Source organism: Halichoerus grypus, chromosome 5 (genome assembly GCF_964656455.1).
Source record: "Halichoerus grypus chromosome 5, mHalGry1.hap1.1, whole genome shotgun sequence".
Taxonomy (NCBI): Eukaryota; Metazoa; Chordata; class Mammalia; order Carnivora; family Phocidae; genus Halichoerus; species Halichoerus grypus.
The window spans coordinates 118,854,164-118,869,713 of record NC_135716.1 but is presented as its reverse complement, the minus strand read 5'-3'; the positions used below and the strand labels follow the sequence as shown (position 1 = coordinate 118,869,713).

Sequence of the window (15,550 nt, the reverse complement as noted above, 5' to 3'; positions counted from 1 at the left end):
GATTTACTGTACATATGCTTAATTTCATGTTTCAACTTTACTGGGCTAAGGGATTCCCAGCTAGCTGGTGAAATAATTTCTAAGTGTGTTTGTGAGAGTGCTGCTAGAACAGATTAGCATTTAATCAGGACACTGAGTAAAGAATATCTACCCTCACCAATGTGGGTGGGCTTTATCCAATCTGTTAAGGCACAGACAGAACAAAAAGGCAGAGGAAGGTTGAATTCTCTTTTCTTGAGCTGGGACATCCATTTTCTCCCGCCCACAGACGACAAGAGTTCCCAATTCTGGGGCCTTTGTACTCCAGGACTTATATCAGCTGTGCTGCCCTCCTGCTCCCCCAGGCCTTCAGTCTCAAACTGGAGTTATACCATCAGCTCCCTTGGTTCTCATGTCATCACTCAGACTGAATTATACCTCCATCTTTCCTTGTTCTCAGGCTTACAAATAGTTATTGTGGGACTTCTCAGCCTCCAGCACCATGTGAACAAATTCCTATATTAAATCTCCTCTTATATTTATCTCTATTATGTCCCATTAGTTTTGTTTCTCTGGAGAACCCTAATACTCTATAATTTTATAATAAATCTGTAAGTCAAGGTAGTGTAAGTTTCCCAACTTGGTTCTTTTTCAAAGTTGTTTTAACTAATCTAAGTCTTTTGCAGTCCATATGAATTTCAGAATCAGCTTGCCAATTTTATAGGAAAAACCTGCTGAATTTTGCTTGGGATTGTACTGAATCCACAGATGAATGTTGGGGGAATTGACATCTTAAAGAGAGTCTTCTGATCCATGAACATGGTGTTTCTCTCCATTTATTTAGTTCTTCTTTAACCTCTTGCAGCAATGTTTAATAGGTCTCAGTTTATAGGTCTTGCACATCTTTTGTCAGATTTATTCCTAAGCATTCCATATTTGTTAATGATATTTAAACTTTATTTTTAAAATTTCAATTTCTAATTGCTTATTACTAAAATATAAAAATACGATTTTAAAATAATGACCCAGTATCAGGCAACCTTGCTAAACTCATTTATTAGTTCTAAAAGCTTTTTTATAAATCCCACGATATTTTCTACACAATCTTCTGTAAATAAAATATTACTTTTTCCTTACCAATCTGGATGGATTTTATTATTTTTCTTGCCTAATTGCATTGGATAGAACCTCTAGTAAAATGTTAAATAGAAGTGGTGAGAGCAGCCATCCACATCATGTTTCTAACCTTAGGAAAAAAATATTTTATCTTTCACCACTGAGAATATTAGCAGTAGGACTTTTGTAGAGGACATTTATCTGTTTGAAGAAATTTCCTTGTCCTGGTTTGCTGAGAGGTTGTTTTTTCTTCCAAATTAGGAATGGAAGTTGGATTTTGTCAAATGATTTTCTTCATCTACTGAGATGATTATATGGGTTGTTTTTTTTTTTTAATTTTTTGCTCTGTTAATGTGAATTACATTGATTGATTTTCAAATGTTAAGACAACTTTACATTTTTAGGATAAGCCCTACTTGGCCATGATATATTATCCCTTCTACATATTGTTGGATTTGATTTGTTAAAATTTCACTTAGAATTTTTACATATATGTTCATGATTGATACTGTTCTGTAGTTTTCTTTTCTTGCAGTATCTTTGTGTGGTTTTGGTATCAGAGTAATGCTGGAGCCATAAAGTGAGTTGAGAAGTATTCCCTCCTCTTCAATTTTCTGCAGAACTGGTATTCTTTCTTTCTTAACTGTTCTGTAGAATTCAGCAGAGCTTGGAATTTGTGACTCAGGGTTAGGGCAAAAATTCGTTAGATATGACACAAAAGTATGATCCAAAAAAAAAAAAGATTGATAAGCTGGACTTCATTAAAATTAATAACTTCTTTTCTTTGATAGACACTGTTAATAAAATGAAAAGATAAACTACAAACTGAAGGAATATATTTGTAAAAACATATCTGATTAAAGACTTGTATTCAAGATAAGTAAAGAACTCTCAAAAATGCAATAATAAAGAAAGAGAAAAAACCCAATAACAAATAGGTAAAACGTTTGAACAGACATTTTGCCAAAAAGATACATGGATGACAAATAAGCACAGGAAGAGGTACTCAGTATCAGCAGTCATTACGTAAATGTAAATTATAACCACAGTAAGATAATGTACCTTGTTAGAATGTCTGAAATTAAGAAATGACTTACTAAAGTGCTAATGTGGAGGAACTTAAACCCTTGTACAATGCTGTTGGGAATGTAAAATGGTAGAATATCTTAAGAAAACAATTTGGCAGTTTCTTTAAAAGTTAAACATGTATGTCCTATATAATCCAGCCATTCTACTCCTATGTATTTACCCAAGATAAATGAAAGTATATGTCCATATGAAGACCTGTAGGCAAATATTCATAGTAGCCTTATTGAATTAGTCAAAAATTGGAAACAACCTAAAGATTGATCGATAGGTATAAACACAGCCATACATAGAACACTACTCAGCAATAAAAATCACCTGTTGATACAGGAAACAACATGGATTAATCTAAAAATTATTACACTAAGTGAAAGAATTCAGGCCAAAAAGTGTACATATTGCATGAGAACATTATATAAAATTTTACAACATGCAAATTAATCTATAATGACAGAAAGCAAAAAAGTCATTGCCTAGAAATAGATGGGCAAGGAGAGGTATGAAGGAAAGATTACAAAGGGGCATGGTGAAACTTTTGAAGATGATGGATATGTTCAATATCATGATTGTGGTGATGGCCTCATGGGTGTTTACGTGTATATTTTATTTTTTAAAAACTTTTTGTATATTTAAATGTGTGTAGTTTATTATATGTCAACTTTTCTTCAGTAAAGCTGATAAAAATTTAAATACATTAAAAATATCATAAAGAAAATAAAAATTCAAACCATGAATAAAGAGAAGATAATTTGCCACAATATAGATTACAAAGGATTGGGATTCAGTAAATCCCCTAAAAATCAATAAGAAAATAGGTAACAACTCAATAGAAAAGCAGGTTAAAGTAATGAATAGAAATTTCACAGATGAAGATGCCTAAAGTGGCTCTCAAACATATGAAATTATATTCAATTTCTTCAGTATGGAAATTAAAAGCACTTTCCAGATTGGTTAAAATGGAAAAATTAGACAAAATTAAGTGTATGTGTGGGGCGCCTGGGTGGCTCAGTCGTTAAGCATCTGCCTTCGGCTCAGGTCATGGTCCCGGGTTCCTGGGATCGAGCCCCGCATCCGGCTCCTCGCTCAGCGGGAAGCCTGCTTCTCCCTCTCCCACTTCCCCTGCTTGTGGTTCCCTCTCTCGCTGTGTCTCTCTGTGTCAAATAAATAAATAAAAAATCTTAAAAAAAAAAAAAATTAAGTGTATGTGAGGATGTGGAAAATAGAAATTAGATATAAATTGGTATAACCACTTTTGAAAACAGTTTGCTATATCCAGGAAAATTGAACACACTTAAATTCTACCAACCCATAATTCCACTATTAGATATATGCCTAAATAAATTGTTGAATGTGTGTTTATAAGCAAGAATACTTATTGCAACATTGTTTAAAAAATTATATAAACAGTCTCAATATCCATTAACAGTATAAAGGGTATATAACTTGTGGTATATTCATAAAACAGTATACTCATAAACATGTAAAATGAATGAACTATAGTACATACATCCACATGATTATAACTAAAAAACAATGTTGAGTGAAAGAAGCAAGTTACAGAAGAATTCTTAAAAATTCTTATAAATTTCAAAAGCAGGTAAAACTGAAGAGTGTATTTTAAGAGCTATATGCTTAGGTAGCAAAATAAAAACAAAAACAAAAGTCCCACAATAAATATTAAGGAAAGCAAGAGAATGATTAATTCAGGGTACGGTTTATCTTTGGATAGGGACAATGAATGAGGTCTCATAGGATGTGTCTGAGATACAGTAATATTCTGTTTCTGGCCCCGATATGGATACATGGATTTTGGTTTATTACTACCATTGAATTTGTACATTTATATTTTGCACAGTCTTTGTTAGGTATGCTCTATTTCACATTTTTTTGGAATGTTTAATAGGAAGTATGACAGACAGGGTAGGAGACTGGTTACAAGGTTAATGCAGTTATTTACACAAAAGAATTCTAAAGACTTGGAGCTCTGTATTATCTGTAAGTCAGGGTAGTTAACTTGGGTAATTATTTGAAATTAAATGAGTTACAGTTTTCCACCTCCAACTCTTTTCTTACTGATTCCTATACTGTACACATATATAAGTAGATAGCAAAGAATGAATATACTAAGTAAGTTTTCAGTACCAATTCCGGAAATCCAGTGCTATTCCAAGTATTCTTAAGGGTTGCCTGACCAACCTTGTGTTGGGACTGTTAATTTGGCTTTGAATGAAACACAATAGGGTAGTGGTTCTCAAACTTAAGTGATCACACTTAAATATAAGGATTACACACACACGTAAGGGTCATACTTTGTTAAGAGGCAGATTAATTAGAACTTATACAAAAAATTCTGATGTAACAGACTTGAATAGGACCCAGGAAACTGCATTTTAAAAACAAGCACTCCCCAATCATATTCATGCAGATGGTCTAGACTAGACTTTTGGAAATGCTGGTTTTACTGATTAAAAGTTCTGGAAAGAGACTGATCTGGGTTCATCGTGCAGAGCCTGGTACATAGAAAACTTTTATTTACAACTCTTGGTAGTAGTGGTGGTGGTGGTGATTCTGTAGTCAATCCAGCTTCTTAACTCCCTACAAAAAGTTGATTCAAATCCCTATTACATGCATTTTATTTTATAGATATATTTATTTATTTGAGAGAAAGAGAGAGTGAGAGAGAGAGAGAGAGCAGGGGGAGTGAGAGGGAGAGAGAAACTCAAGCAGACTCCCCACTGAGTGTAGGGCCTGACACGGGCTCAATCCCACAACCCTGAGGTCATGACCTGGGCTGAAATCAAGAGTAGGATCCTCAACCAACTGAGCCACCCAGGTGCCCCTACATGCATTTTAGTATCCAGTATCCTTATGATTTTATACACATTTCTGATGGGCTTATATTTTCATGGACCCCTCTGGCTCTGATTTTCTGCTTCTGAGCAATTTCTGTTCCTTGTTCTATATTACCTATGGTTATTTACTTCTTTGTCATAATTTTAAGGCAAAGGCAAAAATGGTCCTTTATACTTCATCATTTCCTTCAGAGCAACCAGAAATATAAAGCTGTTGCATGTAGCAAAAATGTAGTTGAAGACCTGGGAGCTACCTTAAGTGCTATGTAGGACACAACTTGGAATCACGTTAGATCTTTTAACTGCCATTGTCTGCACCACTCCATATAAAAACCCCAGACTTCTGACATCTTGCTAATTGTTCCCTTCCCATCTCTCTTCCTCACTCCCTACGTCTTGGATTACTCTAGAATTTTGAATTCTCCCTTAATTAGACTGAGCAATTCAGCTCTCTCTAGCCACTCCTAAACTTGCAGTTATTCATAAAAAAACTCAGTACCTTTTATGTAGCAAGATTCATAAGCTTCCTAGAGAATAATTATGGTTATAAGTAGTATATAATATAAACCAAGACATTTGGAAATGAATATTGAGAAAAAAGTACTTGCCAGATTGCAAAGAAACAAAGAAATTGAAAAATCACCTTAAATATTTTCTACCATGGTTCTGCCACATTCCACACATATTCAAATAACCCCTTCAACTTCCAGATCACAAAAACTAAAAATTCATATTTAACTTCATTCTCTTTAATTGGATACTCAATAGTTATTTAACCAGAATAATTTAGAAGAAAATTGAAGTGCCTTTTCCTTCTTTATCCTATTTCTAGGACATCAGTGTTTCCAAATAATGACTTTTAGTGTAAAGAATTTCTAACACACCTGTCTGAAGTGTAGAGAACTTCTTGAGAATCTAGAGTCTGGGTTTCAGTCCTGGTTTTGCCTCAGACAATTCAGGAAATCCCTTAACCTAACTCTCTGTTTACTCTATCTTTAAAATAGGGTGAGGTGTATTGTTTTTTATTGCTGCTGAAACAAATTACCATTAACTTGGTGGTTTTTAAAATTATTATCTTTACACTTCACTACGTCAGGAATCAGACCTGGATCTCATTGGGTTAAAATCAAGGTGTCAGCACTCTTGTGTTCCTTTCTGGAGACCCTCGGAGAGAATCTGTTTCTTTGTTCTTTCTAGCTTCTAGAGGCTGCCCACATTGCTTGGCTCATGGCTCCCTTCCTCCATCTTTAATGTCAGCAATGATGTAGAGATCTCACATCACACCACTCTGAACTCTTGTTTCCCTCTTCCACTTTTGAGGACCCTTGTGACTACATTGGGCCCACAAGGATAGTGCAGGATAATCTCCCTATTTTAATGTCAGCTAACTAGCAACCTTAATTCCATCTGCAATCTTAATTTCCCTTTATCAATCGAGGTAACATAATCACAGATTCTGGTAATTAAGACTTGGACATCTTTGGGAGGGCATTATTCTGCCTACCACATCAGGTAACAGAGTATTTCTCATATATTTAACCAAAAACTTCTATGATTTTATGATAAAGTCCATCACATTTTGGGGGGGGGAGAAGGAGTAGTCCTTTACAGTACCACTGAGAAATACTTGTGTTTACTAACACCATTAAATAAATCATCTGTAATGGACATTGTTGTTTTACTGAATGTTCAACTTCTAGTCCATCCTTTTGGTACTGGGAAATTTCTGCTTCCCCACTGATGAGTCCCAGGATTGCCTTATCCTGGGTAAGAAGCAAAAACTTAACCCAAGATAGGTCAACTGAATTCTCTCATTAGAAACTGAATTGTGGGAAAAGAACAAGACTGAAGACAATATGTATTTTGTTGTTGTTCCACTGGCAATTACAGGGAAAATGTCAATCAGCAACAACTATTTCAATTCTTTGGAGCTGCCTGGCTCCTGAGGATGCCAAGCCTGATTCTTCAGCTTTCTTTTCCTTCCTACAAGCATCTGTATATTCTTCCAATCTTTTGCTTATATTAACTTATAACATGCAGTCAATAAATTGATACCCTCTCATTCTTTTTGACCTCTGTGACTATATTTCCTGTTTCTCTCTGAGCTTGTCTGACCACTCCAGGCTCCTACCGCACCAGGCTCCTTTTAGAACTCCCCTCTTTTCTGTTCCATAATTGTCCATTCTTAGATGCTTTTTTATTCTTTACATTTTCAATGAGATTTCATTCAGAGCTGTAGCTTTGACTCTTAACTCAAATTCAGTAATGACCCAAGTCATATACCTCTCATTAATTTAAAAACTAGTTTATCTTCTTCATTTCTGACTTCTGTTATCCAGTCACCCAGGATGGAAAATTGATTATGAACAGGCTTTCTGATTTTCACCGTATTGGGTATCTGTTGCTTTTACCTACCCTATATGAGAAAACTGCACTTCTCTCATTCCATATCAGTCATGGTACCCTGCCTCCTCCCTTCACAGAAATGGTCATGTGATTATACAGAACCAGTATGTATAATTATAATGTAATATTTATTATAATTATACTGTTACATATATAAAGATTTTATTTATTAATTTTAGAGAGACAGAGAACAAGTGGGGGGTGGGGTAGAGGAAGAAGGAGAGAAAGATTCTCAAGCAGACTCCACACTAAGCATGGAGTCCAATGTGGGGCTTGATCTCACAACCCTGAGATCATGATCTGAGCTGAAATTAAGAGTTGGATGCTTAACAGACTGAGCCACCAGGCGCCCCACTGTTATATTAGTATAATTATATGTAATATATAACATAATTATAATATTTATAATATATGATATTGGGAAAGAGAACTCATTGTTCCTTAAGTTGCTAAGCTGGAAGGATATAAATCTGTCACATAGAGAGAGCCTGTTTGGCTCATCATAGGAGAGAGTTTTATTTTAAAAGTGTCATCTTAAACTGCAAGGATGTCCATTAAACATCACAATTAGACATGCCAAAGGAGAAGCCATGTTGTCAGAATGTCCACTTAACCCACCCAAACATCTCGAACCCACCCTTTGCTGACCCTCGATAACCCCATTTTTTAAAGTTTCTTTTCTTTCTTTTAAACAAGAGAAAGTAGACAGGTACATATTGGTAAAACTTAACTGCACAAATTCACATAGAGACACAGTGTAATCTCTGAGCCCAATACACAGAGAGGAGGAAAAAAGCTAGAATTCTATGCACTACTACACAGGGGCCTAGCACCCTCCAGCTTCCAGCAGAGCTAAGGGAGCAGAAGATTTTTCTTTTTTCCACAGAGCACAGTGGTGTTGATTCCATAGTTTTTGTTGAGACAGGAAGAGATAGAAATGAATTTGGAACAGAAAGGGGTAGAGATTCGTTCCCACTATTCCCCCCAAATAAGTTGAGAATCATGGTATAAAGGGAGAGAAAAGAGACTTCAAAAAACAGGGTCAATGAGCACAAGGGGGGGGGGGGGGAAAGACTGCAACTTGCTCCCAGGGATTGGAGAAAATTTAAAAAGGAGGGTTGGAATCCATCAGCGTTCTATTAGTCATCTTCTCTTTCATCCTCCTCCTTTCATCCCCTAATCGTCATCTTCATCTTCCTCACCTTCATCCTCATCTCATTCTTCATCAATATCTTCCAATCATTCTTCTTCATCATCATCAGTATCTTCTTTCCTCCCCCTTCTTCATCATCCATATGAGGAACCAAGTTGTACTGTAATGTATTTGGCCAAATACCATCTTTGATGACCTCTCCTAACTCATCTGCACCTGCCTCAGAATGGTCAGTGAACCAGGTGAAGCTCTCTGGTTCCTCATGCGGTCTTCTCCTGCTGGTTTTAGTCTGCACTTGACTTGAACGTTTTGTTAACTCCTTTCCAGATTTTCATTTGATTTCAGTGGACTTTGAAGATGGATCAACCACTCTCATTCAGATGAAATTCTTTGGCGAGAAGTTTATTTTCGAAGTAAGGGTTTTCATCAAAATAAAAATCTATTCTGTAACCTGATTTAATACCCCAAGCAGTGCTGACACTTGTGGATGGTTGACAAATGTTACCAAAAAATTTGGGATTTTGGCAATTAATTCCAACCTCTTCTGAAAAAATGGTTGGTGGAGTTTGTTACATTTCTCTTCTACTTTCAAAATCTCCTCAGTGGCTTGTTCATTAAGTCTATTTCATTTTGTACTTCATCAATATGTTCAATTGCTTTTTGCTGTTCTTCTCCTTATGGCAAGTGCTGAGAGGTCGACGTCTCCTCATGCTTGGGGGCAGGAGGCAGTCTCCATTTCTTCCTTTGAGGCAGGAGTGAAGACTGGCATTTGGGGGCCATGCTGTGAGGAAATGCCACAAAACCAGGAGAGACGCACATCTGGAAGAAGCTCTGATTACTCCAAAGTTATCTTATTTTCCGTAATTATTTACACGTTCATCTTGCCTTACACAAATACTTGATTTTATTAATCTTTATACCCTCCTCATGCTTTGCATATGGTAGGAACTCACTGAATGATTATTGCTGAAACATAAATACAAGAAAACATTGAATGTTACTGTAGGGTGGGCACAGGGTTACAGTGACTTTATTATATGACAAAAGTTATCCTAGTACTTTTCACAGATGATTTAATTTAATCCATGTAACTTCACACTTTGGGAAACAAAGACCAAGGGAAATTAGAAATTTATGTGAAAGTCACAGATGGTGACTGTAACAGAACATGAATTCAGATTTTCCTGAATACAAAACTCAAACCCTTTCTACTTCATCACACACCACTCTGGTTTGTTACTGTCAGTACTATGAATATAGTTTTATTTCAGTGGGCCAGATTCACCTTAGTCAATGATGGGCTTAAATTGTAAAAGTTGTGATTTCATAAAGAAACAAATGTTTTATAAATTTGGGTGTTATTTTTGGTCTATAGGTATAGTTCAAAAATGTATAGCACAAAACTGAAATAGAAATTTAGGCATAGTTTTGCTAAAACACACTAGTAAAACCAGAATGTCCAAAACAAACATACCTTTTCTGAGATAGTATATTACATATTAAGAAAGGAAAAAAAGTTGGTTTTGTTCTCCCCTCCATGTTTTTTTTCTTAAAACACGTTCAGTTTGTATTCTAGTCCTCACAAGAGATAAGCTACAATTCTACTGTTACTAGCTCATTTTTGTTGACTTTGAGCAGGTTAACCAGTCAACTATTTTAGTCTCCTCATCTGTAAAGAAATAGCCAAAAAGATGAATATTGACCTTTAGATAATAAATTTGTCATCGAACAAAGGGATTAGAATTCTGCTCAAGAAGAAAACTTCGTACTGTACTACAATGATTTGAACAATTATCATAACATATTTGTCACTGATTAACTATAAAATTACTTCCTCATTTCAGAAGTATTATTCTGCCCTTTGCCTGATATTTAATGTGGTATCATTTGGTTTAGAACATACAATACTGTACAATAATGAAATATCAGACTATGTGGATTACTAGTTATCATTCAAAATAATTATCTTATGATGGTTAAATAAATTTTTACTTCCATTTATTTGACGTAAAATACAATATAAAAATAAATGACCTGGTCATATTCTCCAACAATGATCAACTTCAGCTTATCCATCCTGGTGATTATAAAGGAAAAACAAATATTTCTGACACACCTTATTTTTGAGAGTGTTTTGCTTCAGAAAGTCTTGGAAATCAAGTTGATAATATAAAACTACAAAATAAACAGAAATAACAATTTACTAAGTTTTTGCCATTTTCTCATTCCTGAGTGAAGAGATACCTCTAGGAAGAAAAGGGCCAAGACTCTTAGTTCTTAGGCCTTATTTTTCTCATCTGTAAATTGGAGATAATAAAATCTAATCTTAATGAGGATTGAGATTACATTTGCCTCGCAGAAAAGGGCATAAAATCTAGTGTTCTGCCACTTACCATTTGAGTGATCTTGGCCAAGTTACTTCTTTGAACTTTTGTTTTACTCATTTGTAAAATGGGGCTAATATGTCTAGCTTATGTAGGTTTGTTGTGGGGATCGGATAAAAAAAACATGTGAAGAAGAGATGAGAAAAAAAGGAAAGATCTGTGATGTTTTGAAGTGGCTTTTGGTCAAAAGGAATAAATTTCAACCCAATACGAAGAAACAGGTTCTTTTAAATGCATATCCAACTACCTGAATAAAATTAATTCCTTAAAAAAAAAAACGTGAAAATGTTTGATTACAAAGTACTAGAAAATGTAAGATTAATTATTTCCAAAGTGAAATATAATTTTCCCTGCTACATAGTGTTGCAGATTCTTAGATAAAATATTACATGGAAAAGGACTCAAAGTCTTTTCTCTGTATGACCCCCTTCTCTGTCTGCTTTCCTATGGAAATAAGTTATAGTTCTACCTTTGCACTTGTCTAGTTTATAGCAAAGTCATTTGTGGCAAAGGATAGCAACTGCCCCATGTTACTGCTAATCATTTCAAGAATAACTGAACAGTTAATGACATTTCTGCCCCTTCTGGAATGTAAAAATTCTTAAAACATAGTTTTCTATGTGCTACATAAACAATGGTTTCCTATAGAGAACTCTTCTCTAATAATGAAAAGGCAACTTGTATATAATTACAACTAAATGGCTGTTAATGTTAACTAACTGAAAACTATGAAACTATACTCTTAAAGTATAATCTTCCTTGACTCAGAGAAACAGTGTAAGCTAATATAACAAATAATATTATAAGGAAAAAAGAATAATAAGATATTTCTAATTGTTGATCATTTTTTTATTAATAATTAATTTCTTAACCAATGATAAAGTTAAATTGAGAAAGGTTGAAATTTTCTAAAGCTGAATATTTTACTTATTAATTTTCCAGAATGTAGTTATGATGTTTATAACTGTGTAATAGTTGTCAACGGTCTCCTCTGCAAATTAATGACTTACTCAGCTGCCCTCTTATTAGAGGCCTAGAACTCAAAATCATGTTAAGAAAAGGGACTAATTATGTCTATAACCACTCTTTTATTATTAAAGTTGGTCTCTAAAAAGGCACACATTTAAAAACTCACCCCAATGAGGACAGTATGAATATTCCAGGATTCTAGAAAGATTCCCTCCAAAATAAAGTATATCAAAAAGTTGTCTTTAATTTGGTATATATGTGGCTTAATGCTATTTATTAAATTTTCCATGTATGTAGGGCAAATGTCACATCCACAACACAAAACTAAATGTGATTGGAAAGATGTGACATTGTTGCAACATTGTTACATGCTGACACAAAACCTATCTAGTCCAAACCCTTTTTTCTCTGTTATTTTTATATTAGTTGGATTTAATGGAAACCCTCAAAACAATACAGTAGTTCCTCCCCACTTATCTGTGGGAGATATATTCCTAGAACCCCAGTAGATGCCTAAAACCACAGATAGTACCAAATCTTGTATGTACAATGTTTTTTCTTATGCATGCACACATACCTATGATATAGTTTAATTTATTAATTTGGCACAGCAAGAGATTGAGGATAACTAATAATAAAATAGAATAATTTTAACAATATATTGTAATAAGGTTATGTGAATGTGGTCTCTCTCTGATCTTACTGTTCTATACTCACCCTTCTTGTGATGATGTAAGATGATAAAATGCCTTCATGATGAGATGAAGTAAAGTGAAGGGCGTATAGACTACGACTTGGTGTTAGGCTACCACTGACCTTCTGACAGGTCAGAAGGAGAATCATCTGCTTCCTGACGGTGGATAACTGAAACTGTGGAGAGCAAAACTGGATAAGGGGGGACTACAGTATAATGAAATTCCCCCAAAAGTAAACTGTATCTCTTAATCTCTTATATCTCAAATCAGTGGATTTCAAATGACAAAGCAATTTACCGCAACATCCACAGGTTTCTGATCAACATTATAGACAAAAGGATGGACTTTGGAGCCCAGCCACCTAGGTTCAAATCCTTCTTCCACCAGATGATAGCTGTGTAACCGAGGGTAAATTGCTTAACTTCTCAGTTCCTCAGTTTGCACACTAAATAATGATAGTAAAGCTACATTATCTCATAGGGTTTTGAGGATCAATTTGTTAATATTTTTACAGTATTTGGAATACAGTATATGTAATATAAATATTTGTTACATTAATTTAACAACTGATAATAAGAAATACTGGTAAGAGTTTACTGAGGAACTTCTTCAGTTAGCACTCCATTTTTGTCAGTAATGAAAAATATTTTAAAATTCTGAAAAACTTCCTTAGCTTACTTTCAAGTCAGCAGGTGTCCTTAAACCCTACTGTGCCAGGTCTGGTGCCTTGGGGACACAAAATAAGTTTATGTGGTCTCGCCCTCAGGAAGTAACAGGATTTCTGCACTAGGTTTGGAACAAATACAAAGTTCAAAGGAACATGCAACAAAAAATATTACACTGCCACATAAATCACCCGATAAATAAAGCCATTTGAAAATTCAAGCGCTCTAAGTATATTAATAAGTGCTCTATGTATATTAATAAAACGCAATTATCAATTGGGAATGCATTTATTTTAACATCTACACAGAAAGCTGCTAAATACAATGCCTCGCATCAATAGACATGGTGCAGAAATATTTTCCTTATCTCCACCTGGGACGTCTGACAAAAACTTGAGTGACCCCACAAAACCGCAGCGAATGAAAACCGCACTGGAAACATCAAAGGGCTTGCGACTGACGCCTGAGAACCGGGAGGACAACGTGGTCACGGGCTCAGTGAATACCTGAATCTTCGAAGTAAAGAGGCTCCGAGCCACAATCGAGATTAAGGACGAGGCTGTTTCCGTGGCGCATGCTGACCAGTCTGCCCCCGCCAGAAGCAAGAACTAGGGGGGTTCCCCTCGCACGTGCTCTCTCGTGCGGTTCTCCCCGGCCTGTCTGGAGAAGGCAGCCTTTGAATGAGGAGCCGACGGGATACGGTGCACAAAGAAAGCACCCGAGCCCCTACAGGGCTTCCCGCGGCCCCGCTCCAGGACATGGGGGACTCCAGGCTGAGAGACGACGGGTCCCTCCAAGCTAACGGTTCTCACGCCGCCTCCCATATCTCAGGGATGAGCATCCGAGCTCAATCCCTGGCGACAACACTCCAGCTCAGCGGGCCGCGGAGGTGCCTGTCAGGGTTACCCCATCAGCCGCCCCCGATCAGGCCCCCTCACCCCGCCGCCCTCGTCCCGGACAATACGTCACTTCCGGCGCGCGCGCCAGCCCGCGGATAAAGACAGGGGCCTGGGAGGGGAGGTGAGCAAGGGGGGCGGGGCGGGGGAAAGGGGAGTGTCTGCCTGGCGCCGCCGCAGCTGCCGCTGCCACAGCTGCTGCCTCCCGGGCTGAAGAGTTGGCTGAAGCCCTGCCCTCCGAACCGGCCCAGTTTTCCCGCCCGGACTCGGGGCGCCAACGCCGGGAGCACTCACCGCTTTGATCGGTGCAGAAGCGGGACTTGCCTCAGCCTGTGGAGCGGCGGGGACGACCCCGGCCCCCCTTCCCCTCCCTGACCCCTTCTTTCCATCGCCCCAGTCATGGGGAACGCGGCGACCGCCAAGAAAGGCAGCGAGGTGGAGAGCGGTGAGTCAAGGGCCGGGTCTGGGTACCTGCCGGGCGGGCGGGCGCGGGGCATCGACCGTCCCTCCGGGTCGGAGCCCCGAGGCCGCGGGCATGGTCCAGGCCTCGCAGCGGCCGCCGGTAGCTGCTCGTGGGGGCCCTAGGGACCAGCTGCCTTCCTCCTCCACAGCTTTTCCCCCGGCTCCGGCTTGAGGGCCGAGCGCGAAGGGCCGGATGGAGAGATCGAGGTAGAAGAGTGTTCCCCGAGACTCCCTTTCTCTTTAGAGCGAGGGGACGCACTCACTAGAACAATTCCCCAAATATGGTCCGGATAAAGAAGTCCCTTGTACCATCCCAACCCTCGCTTCCCCTACCCCCGACCACCTCTTTGGGAGCCACAGGTAGTGCTGTGGGCAGAGTTGGCTCTTTTCCCTCCATCGCTTGGGTCCAGCCCAATCTTATCACAGGGTAAGGGGCTGCTAGTCTGGCTCTCTGCTGCAGGTAAGGTTAATTCTGAGTAAGCAACTATGTTTTAGAGATCCTGCAGCTCTTCAGATTAGGAATGGAAGATATAACGAGACTAAACTGCAACTTTATCCATGAAAAAAAGCAAGGCAGGTTTGCCTTTTCTTGTGACATTTCAAGACTCTCCTAGAGTGTCTGTAAAACTTAAAGGTCACTGGAAGTTGAAGTGCTTCCAGAATAGGGTGAATTTCTTCTGACAGCTGAAAGTGCAGGCACCCTACACTTTACACCAAATAGTAAAAAATCATGCAAATTGAATTTCTGTATAGTTCAATCAATCAGTCAGGATGGTTGTGAAAAAAAAATGATGTGTCTTTGTAAGGTTCATCTCAGATTTTATAATTCAGAATGATAAGACAACAAATGGTATTTGTTATGTCACCAGGAGTAAATGACAGAATGC

At 37.6% G+C, this 15,550-nt stretch overlaps 1 protein-coding gene and 1 pseudogene across 2 annotated transcripts in view; one reads left to right on the top strand and one right to left on the bottom strand.

Moving 5' to 3' along the window:
• Positions 1 to 1,020: 1,020 nt before the first annotated feature.
• LOC118534204 (protein SET-like) lies at positions 1,021 to 14,288 on the bottom strand (annotated as a pseudogene). Its single transcript, XR_013448103.1, has 2 exons — positions 13,812 to 14,288; positions 1,021 to 9,558 (listed from the first exon to the last, which is right to left on the bottom strand). The product of XR_013448103.1 is annotated as a protein SET-like (transcript).
• An 86-nt stretch (positions 14,289 to 14,374) lies between these two features.
• PRKACB (protein kinase cAMP-activated catalytic subunit beta) overlaps positions 14,375 to 15,550 on the top strand; it is a 117,072-nt gene continuing 115,896 nt past the window's right edge. The window contains exon 1 of the mRNA XM_036089907.2: positions 14,375 to 14,646. Coding sequence (XP_035945800.1) covers positions 14,601 to 14,646 — 46 coding nt within the window. The 5' untranslated portion in view covers positions 14,375 to 14,600. The remainder of the gene's footprint in view (positions 14,647 to 15,550) is intronic.